The sequence below is a fragment of the Psammomys obesus genome, unplaced genomic scaffold (assembly GCF_907164565.1).
Source record: "Psammomys obesus unplaced genomic scaffold, mPsaObe1.curated_primary_1811, whole genome shotgun sequence".
NCBI lineage: Eukaryota > Metazoa > Chordata > Mammalia > Rodentia > Muridae > Psammomys > Psammomys obesus.
In genome coordinates this window covers 1,842,087-1,862,589 of record NW_026596079.1, presented here as the reverse complement: position 1 = coordinate 1,862,589, position 20,503 = coordinate 1,842,087, and the positions used below count along the sequence as shown (strand labels likewise).

Below are 20,503 nucleotides of genomic sequence, written 5' to 3'. Positions count from 1 at the left end.
AGTCAAAAGGCTCAAAGCTCAAAGGTAAAAGCTCATTCTTCTCCACACTGTCTTAAATACACTTCTCTGAGTGTCCCTCCTTCCTGTTTAATCCCTGTCAGCTGGTTTCTTGCTCCGCCTCTTGACCTAGGGTTGATTTTATTTAGCTCTTGGATTAAAGGTGTGTGCTAGGTCTGAGCCAAAACCACAAGTACTTGTTTCAATAAAATAGAAAGGGTTAACAGTGTGTTAGGGCTGAGCCACTCCACAACTAAAAACAGGTTTTTACAGTTCACAATCTCATGGTTAACAACAGGATCAAATATCCTGCAACAGAAGGATCCCAGTGAATGTTCCTCAGCTTGAATTTGGGATCTAGGTCTGACTATGAAATTCTCTGGGATCTGCCAAATTAATGTCATCACAAAACATTTCTCAAACATTGAGAAATTCTCCCTTCGGGTTTCTTCAGTCAACAAGGAACAGAAGAATGTAGACTAGCAGTTTTCAACCTGTAGCTTGTGACCCCTTTGGGTCAATTTGTAACTATTACAGGTTCAGAAATAGCCGCCCACGTTGGGCACCAGGAAGCAGCTAAGAAAGAAAACTGCGCCCCCTCTCCCACTAACCCTTTCTCTCTCCTACCCAGTGTTGGGGTGTTGAAAGGGATTGGGGTGGAGTAGGAAGAAAAAGATATAAGAAACATAAATAAAGGAGTTTTTTGTTTTTTACAAAAGTATGCCTACATATGGTGCCCAGATGTCAGGCTTAAATTAATGAGTAATGCTGTACAGGAGACAGTAGCATATGGAGATAGGATATACGGTTTCAGGATAGGGGCATAACGTATACTGCGGCTGCTACCACTCTGGTTTCATTCTGGCTTGACTCCCAGAGGGGATTCTCTGCTTTTGCTTCATTGTCTTCCTGCATTCCATTTTAAAGAAGGTTAGGAAAATGGTTGAACAATTAGAAAGTGAATGCAGAGTTGGCAAAGCAACTAGAAAGTTTGCCGGTAGTGTTAGGCCCAGCATGAGCCTAATTTTCAGAAAGGATGACGAGAACTCAAAAAACCAGATCTCATCGATGCAAAATTGCAAGAGGTTTATTTTAATCATTGCGCAATGGGGTCACCCCTGCTGGTCAGCAAGGAATGGCCCCAGGAGACAAAGGCCTTGGGTTTTTAAAAGACAAGGCACGGGAATTTTGAGGTTGCAGTCTTGGCAATTCAGGATTGGGTGAGGAAGCTATAAAGTAAGATAATTGGTTAGTCTTAGGTGCTCAAGCTTGGCCACTCCTGTCAAGTGTGGATGCAGCTGCAATTAAAGGTGGGGATGGTTAGCTCATCCTTGAAGATTGGGGCTGTGGGCTTTTGGCCGGAGGTCAGGGACTACTCAGAAGAAGGACTGAGGCCATCTGGGTTGGTTGCTAAGAAACACTATCTTGAAGACAAGGGTCTGGTCATTCTTTTTGCTGAGTGAAGGTCATTGCTTGCTCGCTTTTTTATCTCTGTCCTCACAGATGGCCAGGGTCACATTCCTCTGTTCTCTGGAAAGGTACTAAGAGGCTTTAGCTTAACCTGGACCTAAAACTCAAAAGTATAGGCTTTAGAAGACATATAGGTTACAAAGTTAGTCTGATCCTTTCAGGTAGAGGTTGAAATGCTTGGAAATCAAAAGTGGCATGGTAAAGGGAGAACAGCTGGTAACTAAAGGCTGAAATTCTCCACAATTGCCACCCAGCCCTAACTTCCTGCACTTTTGGTGTCAAGTTCCTGCAGCCTCTGGGCCGGCTGCGGAGCCAGGAGGAGCAGAAGGCTGTACAAGCTGAAAAGGTTAAAGGCAAAAAGCCCATTTCAAGAAAAAAATATTAATATCGAGCAAACTGAGCTGCCAACGGAGCAGCCTCAGATTAAGAGATTAACACCATTAGCGTTCCCAGTAGCCACCAAAAGTTTTTGGTATTGAAATGTTCAGTGGTGCCTCAGAGCTTAAAATGGCCAGTGTGTTAACTCAGAAATACGGTAGGTTCTGCCAGAGAAGTGAATGAGCCATTTCTGACAGCGCTGGGTTCTCTGCAAGAACGTCTGGGAACTTCTGGCCATTAGGAACCAACTTGAGGCTTGACAGCAAAAGGTTTGAGTCATCCAGACAAGGGAAGCCAAGAGTCATCAGGTTATAAAAGAAATAATTGATCCAAAGAGTTTGGTTCCTTAATTATCTCCTTTTAAGAAAGCAACAGCAACTTTCGTTTATATTAAAAGAAAAGCTGTTTGTTTGTTTGTTTGTTTGTTTAAACAGAAAGGGGGAGATATTGTGAATATAAACATGTTCTTTATTTGGTCCCAAGTGTGGGATGTGGGACTGATTTAGATGGTCCACAGCAGTGGACCATTTGCCTAGTTTGGGCTCTGTGAAGCACTCTTTGCCAGCTGCAGATAGTTTAAGTCTGAGGATTCTGGAGAGTGAATAAATACCAGGCCCAGAGAATGAAAAGCACAAACAAAGAACAAGGCTGCTCCTGCTTCCTCTTTGCTGCTCCTGATTGGTGTTTTGAGACAAGAAGCTGGAGATCTCCTGAAGTGAAGGTTGGACTGGCTCCAAGGAACCCCATGACCCTAACCAGCAGGAAGCAGCTAAGAAAGAAAACTACACCCCCTCTCCCACTAATCCTTTCTCCTACCTGGTGTTGGGTTGTTGGAAGAAATTCAAACTATCTGCAGCTGGCAAAGAGCAACTCTCAGAGGCCACACAAGGCAAATAGTTTAAATCTGAGGACTCTAGGGAGAGAATAAATGCCACTGACCACTCAGACACCAGATTCAGACTGATGGAAGATTATTGAATGCTGAACAAAAACTGACCAGTCAGGGCCATAATCTGGACTATGGAGCCAGACTGTGATGATGGTCTGTTTCTAAGGCAGGTAACAACCAGATAACCAGGTGTAGAAAGTGAGTGGGAGCAGCATTACAGCATTTTGACTAGCTAAACATAAATGCTCTTGTTCCGAGTGTATTGTGTTGTATCTAGGTAGCTAGACAAAGCGCCTAACTCTAATTGGCTGGGATTTAAGATTCCAGGAGGAAAGAACATAGCAGAATGTTGCAATCTTAACTCAAGCCAGAACATGCATTTATCATCTATTGTTTTATTCTAAGCAGCGAATATCAAACTATTGAATTGTATCCTGGTTTCAGGCATGTAGGCCTGAAAACTTGAACTTAATTTCATCTTATGATCAAAATGGAGACTTGGAGGCAAAATGGCTTCTGATATGCTAAAGGCTATAGCAGGTGTTAACAGAGGAACCACATTTATGCTAAGATCTAAAGTAGGTCTCAACAGAGGGGCTAGAGAGTTTAAGCAGGTTAAGCAGGTTACAACAGTAACAATGAAAATACATCCTGCATATCAGAGACTTACATTTATGATTCGTAACAGCATTACGAAGGTGGAGAACCACTGCGCTAGACCAACTAAAGGTTCAGAGACCTCAAATTTTCTACCTGTGACCATCTGTTTCCTTGTTTCTATGGCAGAACACCTCACAAATGCAGCTAAAGCAGTGGCTCTCGACCTGCCTAATGCCACCACTCTTTAGTACAGTTCCTTATGTTGTGATGACCCCAACCATAAAATTATTTTTGTTGCTAGTTTACAACCGTAATTTTGCTACTGTTATGAATCATAATATAAATATCTGATATTTCTGATGGTCTTAAGCAACCCTTGGGAAAGGGTCATTCTACCCACAGGTTGAGAACTGCTGAACTAAAGGAAGAAAGGCTTTACTTTGGTTCACCGCTGGCAGAGATGCAGTGAAGGCCTGGTGGCCTATAGGTGGGTGATGGTGAGAGTGTACTTCTGGCACTCACAGCTCCAAGGAACAGAGAGGAGAAAGAACAGGAACTAGGCCCAAGCTATAAATCTCGAGCCCTTTAACCCTCTCCACAAAGATTCTACAACCTCCTTGACCAGCATCACCAGCTGAGGACTAATGAGCCTGTGGAGGATGTTTTATATCTAAACCATAACACAGGTCCCACTGTTTAGAATGAGACACATATAAAAAAGGGTTAGCCAGGTGTTCCCCTCAGGCCTCTGGCCCTGTCATCTACATGCAGTCACCAGTGTGTGCTGTCAGAAAACCTACAGCTAGGGAGCCTTGTCAGAAGGTCTGTTGATGTGTTCAAGGTTATTTGTTTTGTTTTGTTTTGTTTTTTTGTTTTTTTCACCTCCCTGAAAAGACAGGACAAAAGGTGCTGTAGCAGCAGCAGCAGTTGATTCCACTTATAGGTCACCTAGGCCACTTGATCTGATTCTTGGGCGCCAGTCACAGCCATGTACGTTGAAGCACGTTGAGTGCTTTCAAGGACCACGATCAGGCAGATCCCAGGCATCAGAATTTGAAGCTTCCCCTTGCTCTTGCTATCATCTTAGCCTTGAGTTGTCCCCACTTCCCGAAACATAAAGAACACACACAGGGGATTCCAGGCTATCCCAAGACAGCTCAGTGGAGGTGCCCACACCTCAAAAGAATGATCTGTGTCAACGGTTTACTCAGGACCTAGGAGATAGCTTGTGAAGCACTCTACCATTTGGCTACTGAACTGCTTCTTGTCCTTGTCAACTACCTGGCAGGAATGAAGACAATTTGAAGAGACATCTGTGTCCCTCCTTGAAACAGGGGACCCCCCCCAAAAAAAAAACAACCCTGGAATTCCTTCTCAGCAGTTTCATGCTGGAAAGAAGAGAAAACACGAATGCCTGGTGACAATCAAAGGAGGAACTTGCCTATAAGAAAAGAGATTTCCCACAGCGCTGACAATGTGTCAGAATACATTAATGGAGATACTGGGCCCCCAGACAAAGATGGGCGGGGCCTTATCTTGACTGGGACTGCAGAGAGAAGCATAATTCTACACAAACCTTCACTTCGTGACCCTGAAGATTGACTGGACTAGATTAATGGATCTCATTGTCCCTCTGCCCAATGTAGCCATATTACCCACCCTCCTCTCTCTCTCTCTCTCCTTTTTACTATGAATTTGGCTTATCAAGGATAGATGGTTCTTGCTTCACAGAGTCATAGACTGTGACCCCCTAAGCACGGTAAAATTCCTACCAACAGCTGGACATCATGAGAGAGGAGACACTGTCAGGGCAACAAATACAGAGTGTGTCTGCACCAGACTTGGCTTGGTCCCAAAGGTCATGAGGAAGGATTCCCTTCCTAGCGTCAAGTTGGCCTGGGCCCAGCCCACAAAGGCATGAGAGTCAGGCAGGCAGCAGGAGAAGACAGGCACTTTGCTCCTGAGACACCCCTCCTCTAAGCCCTCACTGTGGCCTGACGCTGAGACATTTTCCTGAAGATGGCTCCATCTGCCATGCAGTCACGGAAGCAAATGTGGAGGTTTCTTGTCCTGCCTCCCTACCCAGTAGGTCCATTCTGAGGGACTCAGAGAAGGAGGATGTTGCAGCTCCTGGTGGTGCCCCTTCCAGTGAACTCCAAAATGCTTCCAGCTCAGGGAGGAAGAAGAACCGTGACACTAGATCTTAGGTCATCAGGCTAAGGCAGGGCAAGCTGTAGCATCCGTGGGTGTGGTGGTTCCAATGAGAAATCCCGCAATAGTTTCTGGCATTTGACTACTCAGTTCCCAGTTGGTGGATGGGTTTGGAAATTATTAGGAAATGTAGCCTGGTTGGAGGAGGAGTGTCGCTGGGGCTGGGCTTGAGGTTTCAAAATCCTCATGCCATCCCCAGCGTGATCCCTGCTTTCTGTTTGTGGTTCAAGATGTGAGCTCACAGCGGCTGCCTCAGACACCTGTCACCTGCTGCCTCCGTTCCATCACCATGAATTCTAACTCTCTAGAGCTGTCAGGCCAAAATAAACTCTTCTATAAGTTGCCTTGGACAGGATATTTTATAACAGCATCAGAAATAACTAGTACAGTGGCCTCCTGGTTTATCCGGTGTGTAGGCCTTCCCACATGGACCCAGATGTACGGCATGCCCCGTCTCGATACCAGCAACTCTCTGCAAGGTCCGTTTCCTTTCCCTGGAACCACGCCTTCAATCCTCCCACACTTGCTTCTTAAGGCTGGCCTCAGGAAGACAGCACATGTCTAGTGGCCGGCTTCTCCATCCGACCACCAGACACTAAACATTCATCCACTGTAGACACCTGGAGATGACTTCCAGTCCACCCTTCTGTTAGGAAAAGCATGGAGAGGTGGACAAGGCTCAGCACAATCATCAAATAATGTAGTAGGAATGCCTTGAGAAGAAAGCATTCTTTGTAAATCAGTTCAGTGCTGGCTTAACGAGTTCAAAGTTTACCCAAGACGAAAACATACTTAGTGTTGGAGAAACCTAAACTCCAGTTTCAAATGTCTGATTTAGTGAAAGGATAAAACAAAGCTCTTGGTTTTCTAAGTCAATTTTTGTAAACCTTGTGAAGAGCTGATCAGAACTTCAAAAAGAAACCTTGTTTCAACAGGGCCAACATCAGTTATATTTCAGCATAAGAGGATTTTAACCCTGGGAATTGGGACTTAGTTGTAACCATAAGACAACCACTTTTTACAAATTTCTTATGAGAACTCTTTTTATGTAAAAAGCATCCCATTTCTGAAAGCTCCTTTAAAAATTACACAGAATATTTGGAATTCTTACATCTCTTCATAAAGAAATGATGGCTCACAGCACATAACAGAAATTAGTTATTATTACAAATATACTGTAAACAAGAATGATAATCAAGATTCATTATCTGCACATTTTATTTTCTCTCTCTCTTTTTCTCTTAAAGCGTGTTTATACTTAGCTCGGAGAGGTGGCTCAGAAGTTAAGAGCACTGGCTGCTGTTCCAGAGTACCTGGGTTTTAGTCCCAGCACCCACATGGTCCCAGCACACAGACATCTATAATTCTAGTTCCAAAGGCCCTGATACCTTCTTCTGGTTTCCCCGGTCAGTGTATTTATGTGTACATTGTATTACACGTACAAAGGCATACATACAGCCAAAATACTCATACATATAAAATTTTTTAATGTGCATGACTGTCATATTTTCCATTCTCTCTGTCCAGCCAGTTTCTGCATATATTACACAAGAACCAAGACAGGTGAATCTGCCCGATCCTCCTCTCCTAAACCCCTCTGATCTAGCCTGGCTCTCTCATTCACATTCAGTGCCCTGGCTTAGTCTAGTCACCCCTGCTTGCATTTGCCTCAGCCTCCAGTCTCGGGCCAGGACACACTCCACCCACTCTCATGCTACAGGCCTCTCTTGCACTGTATTTCAACCTCTCTCAGATGCTGTACATCTGCATCAGGGTCTAACTGGATGAGTCCTCCTGACCTTCTCCTTCATGCCTGCCCCTTAATACCCAGATTTACTAGCAGAACTCCAGGCTTGGACCAGAATGCACATTCACAGCCTAGCCCCCTGTGTCCGCGTGGCTTCAATCTAAGTTCTATCCAACCTTAAGGCTCATCCTGGTCCACACATCCTGTGTTCCAATCTAACCTTCTCTGTCTGTATCAGACACAGAACTGACAAAAGAAGTCTCCATATCCAAAGTTCATTGTAAAAATACAGAAAATATGAAAAATCAAGGCAGTATCTTCTTCATAAAATGCACCAGTCCTGTAGAAACGTTTGCCAACGAGAATTAACTAGATGAAGCCCAGGACACAGAATTTGAAAGAGAAATCATAAACTTCGCCAAAGATTTCAAGGAGTTTTGAAGAGACACAAAGAAACATCTCAATGAACGTAAAAAGAAAAAACACCTGAATGAAACCCAGGAAAACACAAACATAAAACTGATGAAACCTCCTGGATAAAGACAGTCCAGGAGTTGAAAACAAAATTCAATATTAAAATATAGGAACACTAAAGAAAGCTCAAACTGAAATGAATATGTATTAAAAAAAAACAAAAAACAATAACCCAACTAGAAAATTCAAGCGAAAGCCTTATACATAGAATGAATCAATCAAAAGATGCACTATCAGGCTTGAAGATAAAGTAGAGGATTTAGATGAAATAGGCAAAGAATATGAAAAATAAAAACACAAGAAAGGAACATACAGAAAATGTGGGACACAGTGAAAAGACCAAACCTTCAAATTACAGGATGAGGGAAAAGAATACCAAGTCAAGTACATAGACAGATCTTCAACAAGATAACAGAAACAACTTCCCTAAACTAAGAAATGACACACTCATACAGAAAACAAGAATCATACAGAACCCCAACTAAACAAGACTAGGAAAGAAAAAATAACTCCACCACATATCATAATTAAATCACCAAGTATACAGAAAGATACTGGAAGCTGCAAGCACATAGTCACATATAAAGAAAAAAACCATCAATTAATAGCTGATTTCTCAATGGAATTTTGAAAGCTAGAAGAACCCGGAGCAACGCATTCCAAGTCCTAAAAGACCAAGACTTTCAACCTGTATGTACTCAGTAAAACAATCTGCATAACTTAAAGAGGAGAGAACTTTCCATGATGTAAGCAGCCTCAAGAATTTATACAGAAGGAATTTATACAAACCTAAGGAAATTTCACACAAGAAGCAGTATTTCAAGCTGAAGAGAGAAGTGAGCATAACCAAGAGACTGTAGAAAGACAATAAAGCTATAATTAATGAAACACAAAATACCACTGAGAACACAAGCAACACTATTAAAAATCAACAGCGCAATGACTGCAATCAACACGCACTTTCAATAATAATTTTAAATATTAATGGCCTCATTTTCCAACCAAAAGACATAGGCTTGCTGAAAGGATTGAAACACACAAAAAAAAAATCAATCTATCTGCTGTCTACAAGAAATACACCTTGGGCTAGAAAGATGGCTCGGAAGTTAAGAGCATTGGCTACTTTTCCAAAGGTCATGAGTTCAATTCTCAGCAAACACATGGTGGCTCACAAGCATCTATAATGAGATCTGGTGCCCTCTTCTGGCATGCAGGTGTATAGTCAGGCACAACACTGTATACATAATAAATCTTTTTAAAAAAAAATCATTCTCAATTTAAAAAAAAAGACAACTTAGTTTTAACAATAAGTATGACCTTAGAGTCAAAAGATGGATAAAAGCTCTCCAATTAAACGGGATCAGAAAGCGCGAAGGTATTGCTATCATAATATCTGACAAAATAGACTTCAGACTAAAACTAATCAGAAGATTAGGGATACTTGATCATAAATAAGTTAATGGTTAAGGAAGAAGACATTAGCATCCTAAACATATATATACCACATTCTAGTTCACCCAATTTCATACAAAGTGTATGATTAGAATTAAAGACACAGATTAAAATCATTTAATAATAAGAGGTGATTTCAGTATCTCATTTTTTTTCAATAAACAGGTAATCTGGACAAAAATTAGACATAAAAAACAGCAGAATTAAATGGCATCGTGCATCAAATTGACCTAACAGATATCTACAGAAAATCACACACACATACACACACACACACACACCACTAATTCAACTCAGCAGCACATAGCAGTGTCTCTAAAAGAGACCACATCTTGGGGAAACCAAGCAAATTTTAACATTCAGAAAGATTGAAATAATACTAAGTACCCAACCTGACCACGATGCAATAAAATTTAAAACTGACAGCAAAATAAATAAATAAATCTCTGGAAACATACAAGCTCATGAAGATTAAACAACTCATTACTGAATGATTAAAGAGTAAAAAATAAATCAAGAAAAAAATTTTTACTCTGTAGGTCTTCTTGTGGTATCCTTGACACCTCTGGCTCACTCTTTCCTCCACAAAACTCTTCCACAAAACTCCATGAGCTCAGCTTATTCGTTGGCATCTGTTTCCATCAGCTGCTGTTAGAAGACAGTTATGCTAGGCTCTGGTCTGCAAGCATAGCAGAGTATCATTAATTGTGATGGGGTTGGCTCTCTCCATGGGGTGGGTCTCAAGTTGGGCCAGTCACTGGTTGGCTCAAATTTTCTGCTCCATCTTTATCCCTATACTTCTTGTAGTCAAGACTTTTGGGTCGAATACTTTATGGGTGGGTTGGTATCCCCCTCCCTCTACTGGAAGTTCCCATCTGGCTGGCTATAGGAGCTGGTGACTTCAGGCTCCTTAATCACCACCACTGTCTCAGCTAGGGTCACCCAATAGACTCTTGAGAGCCTCTCCATACCAAAGATGCCCCCCACACATTGATTTCTCTCTCTCTCTCTCTCTCCTAGTCTTCCCCCATTCCACCCCCACCCTCCCTATAACTGATCCCCCCTTGTTTTCCTCTCCACCCTCTCTCCCAGCCAATTCCCTCCCTCCATCTATTTCATCTGTCTAACTTATTTCCCCTACTGAGTGACATTCAAGCATCCTCTCTGGGGCCCTCCTTGGCTTCTCTGGGTCTGTGGGTTGTAGCATGGTTATTCTCTACTTTATGGCTCATGTCTACTTATAAGTGAGTGCATACCATATGTGTTTTTCTGGGTCTGAGTTACCTCACTCAGGATGATCTTTACTAGTTCCATCCATTTGCCTGAAAATCGCATGATGTCTTTGTTTTTCATAGCTGAGTAGTATTCCATTGAGTAAGTGTATCACATTTTCTTTATCCATTCTTTGGTTGAGGGACATCTAGGTTGTTTCCAGGTGCTGGCTATTATGAATAAGGCTTCTATGAGCATAGTGAAGCAAGGGTCTTTGTGGTATGGTGGAGCATCTTTTGGGTATATATCCAGGAGTGGTATAACTGGGTCTTGAGGTAGAATTATTCCCAATTTTCCGAGAAACCTCCAGATTGATTTCTGCAGTGGTGGTACATGTTTGCACTCCCGCCATCAATGGAGGAGTGTTGGCATCCAACAAGGATGCTCCACATCCTTGCCAGTATTTTTCTGTCACTTGAGTTTTTTATCTTAGCAATCTGACTGGTGTAAGATGGATTCTCGGTGTCATTTTGATTTGCATTTCCCTGATGACTAAGGAGAACGCTGAACATTTTTTTAAAGTGGTTCTCAGCCGTTAGCTCACAGAGACTGAAACACTAACTAAAGAACATGAATGAATTGGACTTACACCCCCTACACATATGTAACAGATATGCAGCTTGGTCATCATGTGGGCCCCCTAACAAGTGGGAGTAAGGGCTGTCTCTGACTCTGTTGCCTGCCTTTGGATCCCTTCTACCCTAGCTGGGCTGCCTTGTCAGGCCTCAGTGGAGGAAGATACACTTAGTCCTGCTTTGAATTGAGATTCCAGGGTGGGTTGGTAGCCATGGGGGCCCTCCCCTTCTCTGAGAGGAAGGAGAGGAGAGAGTGGGGCATGAGTTGGTAGGACTGGAGGGAGAGGAGAAAAGAGACTGGAATCAGGCTGTAAGGTGATTTAAAAAGTAAACACAGGAAAAATAATTTAGAAGAGATATATGTGGGGGAGATGGGGGATATTTGGAAGGGAAAAGGGTAGATATGATTATACTGCATAGTAAAATACATGAAATTATTTAGAATAAAGAAAATTTTATAATAAAAACTCAGAAACTAACATCATGCAAAATTATAACATGGTTCAATAAAACACACTACTCAATACCAAAAAAAAAAGAAAAAGAAAAGAAAAAAAGCCATTTTCTAGAACTAAATTAACATAAAAAGAAAACAATGAAACTTCAGGAAACATTAAAAGCAGTCCTACAAAGACACAGCTCTATGTTGTTTTTTTCCTGTAAAATCACACCCCAGTCTCCTTTTTATATAAGCAAAAGGCCGAGAACATTAAAATGTGGTGCTAGAGTCCATCTGCTGCTGAGGCCACGAGTGCATACACAGAGGAACCCTTCCTCTCTCACAGGCATGACAGGCACCCTACAGAGACAGCCTGTGGTCCCTAGACTTCCACATACCAGGGCTTAGCACCTGGGAAAGTGAGTTTACATGAAAGCAGGTATCAGCAGCTAGACCTTCAACAGGTGAACCTTGAAAACATTCTGCTACTTCAAAGAAATTATATGTATATATAACATATATGTATAATGTATATGTGTGTAAATATATTATATATGTATATACACTTATCTATTCCATTAGGATATATTAATATATACCTTAATGGAATGAGTTGTCAAAGACCAAGCTTCATAAAAATCCAATCCTAGGTAATGTCCAGAACATAACAATCTAACAATCTATAGAGACCAGAAGAGCAACAGTACAGGTTGGTTGTTGGCTAAGGACAGCCTGGATGGTTCAGGGCAGGGGTCATGAATAGCCCTGAGGATTGCTTTGAGGGACAAGCACTGGAAATTTGGCTGTGCTGGTGATGGGCATATCCATATACACAATATACAAACACCTGAAATTGACATATTCAATGGGTGAGTTGTGCATGATGTGATTTGTATCTTACAAAGCCAGCAAACATAATGACTAAAGTCACACAAACAGGCACAGAGCCCTCATATGGGTTATGACCTGGATGGTACTACTTAACAAAACAAAACAAAACAAAACAAAAAACAAAAGCGAGCCAGAGACAGAGGCCCACAAGAAGATCAGGGCAAAACGTGATAGTACTTGTATGTGTCCACTTAGGTGTGCTTCCTAAGCATGTGAGGCATCCCCAGTCTAAACGCTCTTGCAATGGTAACTTGAAAACATAACTGACCTTTACATCGGTGGACTTCCCAAATGTGGGTAGCTTCAGTGCAGTCTGTTGAGGGCCAGGACCGCAAAGACCGAGGGACCTTCAAATTGGTACTTCTCTTTCAGAGTTCCGACACTCTCTGAGACCCCCTCTGCACATTCTTTGTTTGGAAGATCGGAACCTTGAGAGAAAAACACTAAAAGAAGGTCGGAACCTCTACAGAAGTGCACTGAAAGACCGTTGGAGCTCTGAGGGGTTAGAAGACGGGCTCAGAACTCTGTGGGTAGCGCACCAAGAGCGTTGGAACCGTGAAGGAAAGGTACCAACAGAGAACTGGGACCACAGAAGCAGACCCCAAGACAAAGTTACAGTTCTGAGGTAGGGGCGCCAAGAGGGGTCTTGAGAGTTTTAGAGGCGTGCAGGAAGAGAAGGCTGGAGTTCAGAGGCAAGACTGACAAAGGAGGATATGAACCGTGAGAGAAGGGAGCTAGAAATTATGAAGGAGGGGATTAGAGCCTTGAGAGAGAGGCACCAAGAGAGATTGGGGACACCGAGGAAACATCACCAATACAAAGTTGGATCCTTGAGGGAGGGAGCGCCAGAAGAGGTTTTAGGTACTCAAAGGGCACCCAAGAGAGTTGGAGCCCTAAAAGAGGGGCTCCAAAAGAGGTTTGGAGTTCTGAGGAAGGGCATTAAGAGAGGGAGAGGGGAGAGAGGGATAGAGTCAGTCAAAGTTTTAAAGGACTGCACAAAGACATGGTTAGGGTCCTGGGGGCGATAAAAAGAGAAAGTCAGAGTCTTGATAGAGAATTCCAAGTAACAGTTCTGAGAGGTTAGAAGAGAGAGAGGGTCAGGACTGTGAGGGAAGTGTGTCAGGCGAGTCCAGCTTTCAAAAAAAGGACTGACTCCAAGAGTGAGTCAAAGCCTCGAGAGAGGGGTGCCTAGAGATCCTCAGTGCCAGGGAGCAGGAGCTGTGCCAAGAAAAGGAAAGACTTGAAAGTGGGGCACCAAGAGAGTCAGACTTCTGAAGGAGGAGCTTCAAGAGAAGGTCAGAGCCTTGAGAGAGGGTGGCCAAAAGAGCTTCAGGGCCCTAGGGAGAGATGCTAAGAAAGGAGAGACCAGAAGATGGGGTTGAGAGATAAGAGTAAAAAGAGGAAGGGCATAAGAGATGGTTGGAACCCTAAAGGAAAGAGTGATTGGAGGAGTCTTGAAACCTCAGGAAAGGTCACCAAGAGGGTTGGGGGGGAAAAGGAGGGGCATCAAGAGAAGAATAGAGCCTTGAGAGAGGCACCAGGATATTTTGGGGGTACTGAAGGAAAGGTGACAAGAGAAAGTTGGGGCCTTGAAGGTGGGGTTCCCAGAGATTTAGGGCACTGAAGAAAGAGTGCAAGAGAGGACCAAGGAAGGGTACCAAGAGAGTCAGAGTTCTTCTAAAAGATCACCAAGAAAAATTGACAGAGATGGTAGGAGCCTTAAAGTACACCACAAAATATTTTTAGCCCTAAGGAAGAGATGATAAAGGAGGTAGAAACCCCAAGGGAATAGTACCAAGGATCAGCACCAAGAAAAGGTCAGAGGCTTGAGTGAAAAGCACCAAAAGGGGCCCCAGAACGTTGAAGGTAGGCTGCCTAAAGTTGGAGCTCTGAAGTAGGAGCAGAGAGGGAGCTGCAGTCCTGAATGAGGGAGGTAGAAGTCTGGAGGGAAGGGCCTCAAGGAAAGGATTAGAACTCTGAGAGAAGGATGCCAAGAGGGTCTGGTCAAAGACCCTGACTGAAGTGGTCCTAAGAAAGCTTCTGAGCATTGAGGGAAGGGTGCCAAGAGAAGGTTGGAGTCCTGAAGGAGGGGCACCAAGAGAGTCTTAAGAGGAGTGCATGCAGAGGTTAATTAGAAGAGAGGATCAAAACCCCAATTCATGTGTGCCAAAAGAGAACTGGAATTTGAAGGAGGGTCCCCAAGAGAGTTTCTGAGCACTGAGGGAAGAGTTCTAAGAGAAGTTTTGATCACTGAAGTGGGGCCCCAAAATGGTTGGAGCCCTGAGGGAAGGACCTGGGCCCTAGGAGAGAGTTGGAGCATTGAGAAAGGATGAGAGCTTTGAGAGAAGGGCATCAAGAAAGAGTGGGAGACTTCTTGGAAAGGTACCATGTGAGGTCCAGACTCTGAAAAAAGGTAACAAAGAGATATCAGTGAGGGAAGAGGGCCAATAAAGGGTCAGAGCCCTGAAGATGCCAATAGGTCAGATACTTAGAAGGAAGATGGTCAAGAGATATTCTGAAGCCTGAGGGAAAGGTATCAACAGTGGGAATCCTCAAGAAGGGTACCAGGAGCTTCTTAGAGCCCTGCAGGAAGAGGTCCAAGAGAGGGTCCCAGCCCAGAGGGAAGGAAGCCAAAGACGGCTGAATTCCTGAAGTAGAGAGCACCAAGAGAGGGTCAGAAGCCAAGGGAGAGAGAGAGAGAGAGAGAGAGAGAGAGAGAGAGAGAGAGAGAGAAAGTTTGGAGCCTTGAGGGAAGGGAGAGCCAGCAGAATGTAGGACTGAAGCAGAGGCACCCAGATAGGGGCCCCAAGGGAGGAGCACCAGGAGAGTGCCAGAGCTTGAGGGATCACAACAAGAGAAATTCAGAGCCCTGCAGGAGGAATGCCAGGTGAAAGGTTTAAACTGCCAAGGTTCAGTCTTGGGTGAATCAAAATGACAGTCAGAGTCATGAGTGAGGGAATGGCACTCCAGAGCTAGAAGCCTGGAGGAAGGAGTGGAAGTAAAGAGGCCCTTGTATGGGGGAAAGTCTTCAGGAGGGTGATATTGTCCATCTTCCTCAGGAAGAGCCTTCTAGAACATTTCCATGAGTACAGACAAGCCCAGTGGGGCCAGCAGCTTGATTAACTAGCCTGGAAAATTCCAGAAGGGTACATTAGATTCCAACTAAAAAGCCAAGTTCCAGATAAGAGATGGAACTCAGGGGATTCAGCAGGATGATTCTAGAATGGGGAAGCAGGAAAATGATGAAAGGTCTCTAGCAAGTGTAACCAAATCCAGTGTTAGGATAGAGAGGACAGGTTGGGAGGGGAGGATGTGGACTATGTCCATGGAAGCAAGGAGGTCTAGAAAGGAAAAGATGGCCAAGCCATGAGGACAGTTTCAGAAGTGGAAAGCAAGATCTATTCAATGGAGAAGGATTGAGCAGGCAAGGACTTGAAGGTCTGTGGTAGGAGCACTAGGGCAGGCTGCTGAGGCTGAGGCTGAGGCTATGGCCAGCGATGACTCCTCTGTGCACGGATGCTGGGGACATGGAATTGGAGCAAGGAGTCTTACCCTGGCTAATAAGGGCATGGTTCTCTTCACTTTCAGGTTCACCTGTCCATTGGAAATGATGCTCCCCTTCTTCTTGCTAATTCTCCTGGGACTCCCATGTGTGGACGCCACTGGCAACAATACCAGTGGGCTGGAAAACAGCGTGGATGCTGACCCTGAACCTAGATGTAAGTATAACCCCAAGATACCCAGTGAGTTGGATGGAAGGAGAATTCACCTAGAGCTGACTAAGATTATGTAAGAAGGCCTGGACTTGGACTCATCAGAACCAGGTGGCATGAGTATTGTTGTGTTACTTTAAGGATACTCCTAAGATTCAACAGGGTTGAGTGGGCTGAAGGCTCCAACAGAGAGCTGCTGACCAGGAGACCTGAGGTAGCATCTGGCCATAGCCTTGCTCAGGCAGGGACAGCAGGTGCCTAGTCCAGAGAAGCTCTGGAGGATTGTGGTGTCCTGGGTGGCCACTGTCCCACAGATGGATGGACTTCTTTGAAGAGCTCGGCTGTTTTACACGGGACCAGACTTTTAGAATGAGTAAAGGTCCTTGATGGGCCCACTGCTATTTGGGGAGCTGGTCCAGCCCTGCCTTAGACTGATCTGAGTTCTGCAAGCCTTGGGGTGGCCTGTGTAGAGAACCACACTGGGAAGCAGCCATGAATGAGGAGTGGGGGTGGCAACAAAATGGTGAAGAGGCTTCTTGGAGCAAAAGTCCAACATTTAGACTTCCTTCTTCAGGGAAACCTACCCTACAGTGCAAGACCTGCTCGACCATAAACACCTTTGTTTGCCATTCTCATAAGATGTGTCCAGAAGGACAAAGACGCTGTGCGACAGTCGCTGTACGTAAGTATCTGTACTTTGGCCCCTTAGGGGGAAAAGGCCTACCTGCACAGCTTTAGGAGACAGGGCCTGTTCTCTCCGGAGCCAGCTCCACCACTCATCTGGCAGCACCCGGAACTGAGAGTCTGTACGCAGGCGCTGGGTTCAGCCCACCGATAGGACAATGGGCATCAGCTCACGGAGCCAAGAGCCTGTGGTTGGTGGTAGGCTGACAGTCTAGATGCCTTGAATATCCAGGGAGCAAGACTGCTGTGGCCCTCCCAGGCCTTTGTCCCCGGAGGGGGTGGGGGTGTTCTCTTTATTCATTTGGGCAGACAGCCTGGCTTATCTTTTGTGAATCTTTACACACATATTGATTTCTGGGCTTGTGCAGTCACATCCTGAGTAGCATGACCAAGACAACTTCTAAAATAAGGCATTTCATTGAGCTTATGTTTTCAGAGGGTTAGAGTCTATGATGGTGAAGGGAAGGCATGGTGACAGGAACAGCTGAGAGATCACACCTACATCTGCAAGCAAGAGACAGAGAGAGCTAGTCTTTTTGAAACCTCAAAGCCTGCCCCCCCCAACCCCCAAGTGGCACACTTCCAATAAGGCCGCACCTTCTAATTCTTCCCAAACAGTTCTACCAACTGGGGACCAAGTATTCAAACATATGAGCCTATGGGGGCCTTTCTTATCCACACCACCATACACTCCAGCTAGCCAAATTCAAGAACTGAGGTGCCTCAGTTCCTCAGGGTGAGGCCTGGCTAGGACTGGCTCAGGGCACATACACAGGCAAAATAAATATTACTTAAACGAGCAGTGATCTTTTGTGGAGGTGGCAAGATAAATTACAATGAAGATGTAACAATCTTCAGTGCATCTACCTCAAGTAACACGTGATAAAAATAGCTGCTGGGCTGGGGAATGGACAGTGAAAGGGACAGTATGTCTAAAACATAGGCAGGCGGGCAGTTCTGAAGTTCCCATCTTAAATGCCCCCTGCAGTGGTGTCTAGATGTGACAGCACAGAGGCTAAACTCATTAGGGCTCTAGATAGAGGGTGGAAGAACTTTGTCTGGAAAGGAGAAGACGGCAGTGGCTTTAGTACTTGTGCCTAGGTCAGGGGGTAAGTAGCCCTGTCTAGCACATGGCTGATTTGTATCAACAGTGGTTTGTTTCCAGAGGCAGTTGAGGGGCCTGGACTTGCCCCCTCCCTAGGCTTTCCTTTGCCCACATCTGCAACAGACAATCTGATAATACCATTGACAAGTGGAAAACACCATATGAGACCGAGACAGAAATAGCCAAATGCACACATTTTCCGTGGGTCTCGACCAAGGTCCACAGAATTAATTGAAGTGGGTGACAAGGTTCTCATAAGTGGGGCTATGTGGAATGATTTCTCCACTGAGTACAATTAAAAAGCCATAAGTTATCATGAGGGAAAGCCCTGCAGGCTCCTTGACAGGAAAGAACCTTTCCTTTCCTTTTCAAGCAGCCCAGTAGACAGGGAAGCCTCCCTGGAATGAGGAAATATTGGGAGTTGGATGATTTGCAAAAGAGAACTTATCAAACTGAGTGGAGATCCCTGACAGAGAGCTGAAGTTCAACTGTCGATTAACAGAGTTTATGTGGAGGAGGCAGCTGCTTGGTTCGTGATCACACAGTCCTTCTGACGTTGAGCAGCAGACAAGACACAGGGATGTGGATGGGAAAGTAGTCGGGGTGCTTCCCACAACCGAGGAGCTAAACAATGGCTGCAGACTACAAGGGTGATAAGCAGTAGCCAGGCCTCAAGCCTTCAGCCCAGGCGTTCCAGCCTAGTGTTGCCAGCGGGGCTCATGTCATACAGATCTAAGTTGGCTGAAGCCAGTGGTGAGGGCAGTCTTGTTCTCTTTGGAATCTTGCTTGGAATGGGCCATCTCGTCTGTGGTGGAGAACATGTCAGTCATCAAGGGCCCTGTGCCAAAGCTTGGGAAAGGAGGTAGAGAGTTGGGAAGGAGTTCACTCTGGAGTCTCAGGAGTGAATGTGGGCACTCATGTGAAACCTCTCTATGAGTCTCAAAGAGGGTATCTTCTGGTCACTGTTGGATTCTAGACCTTAGGAATGCTCAGGGTAATACTAGAACCAAAACCTAACAGGATTTCATTTGCATATCCGTGTGTCCAGAGACTAAGGTATCAACTGGGGAGAGACAGTGACAGATGTCAGAAAGGTAGATGTAGAAGTTGGTCCTGGAGCAGGCAGGCCCTCTTGTCAATGTCTTGCATTAAGGTTATGGAGCTAGTTGTGGTTGACTGTGGTGAATGTTTGCAATGAAAATGTGAAGGTGGTAATTCTCCTGATGGCTTCCTTTCTAGGCGTGAACTCTCGGGAACTCATGGTCTACAAGGACTGCATAAGAGACTGCACGTTTGTATATAAAGTTCACCAGCCTACAGCAGTAGGTGGAGGTAGAAGGCTTCCAGGAACCAATAGCTTCTACTATGTCTACTGCTGCGCGGGAAATGATTGCAATCTTGTAGGACCTTCTAATATAGAGAGGGATTTGATAGGTGACAAGGTGATTGAGGAAACCATAATTGCAAGAGCTGTGTGTCTTGGGGAGTTCAACCTTCTCCCAAGCCTTGCGTTACTACTCTCCAGCAGCATAATGACCTGAAAACCTCTCTAGAGGGTGTATTCATCTTCCCACAGTTGAAAGCAACTTTGTTCTTTGGTTGCTTCCTTGTGAAGTAGGGACAGTGTTCACAGCTTGTTGTGAGAAAGAAATAAAGACATTGTTTGTTGACCATGCTCCTGGCCATTGTTTTCCTGCTATACTTGAACACTTAGCCTGGGAGCTCAGACTACTCTACAAGTGTTCTAAGACTAGTCAGTATGTGGGCTGATAAGACAGGTCCAGGTGAGCTCGGATGACATAATTTCTTACTAAATCCTTTCAGTCCTCAGATCACAAGAGAAGGAAACAGGGACGCTGCCTGGCAATGAGAGCCACCTGGTCTGCTGGGCCTGACAGACACACCTGTGTTTTCCCTATGCTGTGGGACAAATTCCTTGGGAACTGGCTTATCTCCTTCATACCACCTGATGTCACTGAAGAGACAGCATGTTTCCCCATTACTAACCCCTGGCAGTCTCTACTAATTTTCAAATTTTTATTACATTTATATTTTATGAGTATGTGTGCATTCATGTGGCTCTGTTTTGGCATGGGGGTCTCTTCACATGAAAAATTCTCTGGAACTGTGCATATGCACGCACACAAACAAAGCAAGAGAGTGTGGTAGAGAGAAACAGAGGAACAGCGAGATAGATGGAGAGATGTTGACCATAATTTTTTTAACAAACCTACTTTACTTAGGGTTACTAAACTCTTCTACCTCCCTTTCAACCCCTCAACACTGGGTAGGAGAGAAAGAAGGTTAGTGGAGACGGGGTGGAGTCCTCTCTGCTACTTCCCAGTGTCAGTCGTCCAGAAGTCAGGTAAGCAGCAAATCAGCAAACAGTAAATGCAGAGCAGGATGAACCAGCAGAGGGCAGTCCTCCTCCAAGCAGGCGCACCTTCTTCCTCTGGGCTGTCATATTTATACCCCTCAAAGTCCTCAGAATTCAGCTAATTCTACCTGAGAAAGACTTCGTTCCACACAAGACACAGAACAGGTGTGGACAAACTAAAATCTCCAACTTGAAATTTTAACAAACACATGTTTACATATCGTAAACC

The 20,503-nt window shown here is 44.6% G+C and overlaps 1 protein-coding gene across 1 annotated transcript; it reads left to right on the top strand.

Annotated features, from left to right (window-relative positions):
* Positions 1-12,977: 12,977 nt before the first annotated feature.
* Positions 12,978-19,438, top strand: Gml (glycosylphosphatidylinositol anchored molecule like). The gene is made up of 4 exons (XM_055626284.1): positions 12,978-13,020; positions 15,984-16,114; positions 16,683-16,790; positions 19,137-19,438. The coding sequence occupies exons 2-4, from the start codon at positions 16,003-16,005 to the stop codon at positions 19,436-19,438; spliced, it is 522 nt and encodes a 173-aa protein (XP_055482259.1). The 5' UTR covers positions 12,978-13,020; positions 15,984-16,002.
* Positions 19,439-20,503: the final 1,065 nt, after the last annotated feature.

Bases quoted from the DNA above. Each gene is read 5' to 3' on its own strand.
- Gml (XM_055626284.1), top strand. From the start codon at position 16,003: ATGATGCTCCCCTTCTTCTTGCTAATTCTCCTGGGACTCCCATGTGTG. The intron at 16,115-16,682 runs GTAAGTATAACC...TTCCTTCTTCAG, and splicing joins TGCTGACCCTGAACCTAGAT to GGAAACCTACCCTACAGTGC. The intron at 16,791-19,136 runs GTAAGTATCTGT...CTTCCTTTCTAG, and splicing joins CTGTGCGACAGTCGCTGTAC to GCGTGAACTCTCGGGAACTC.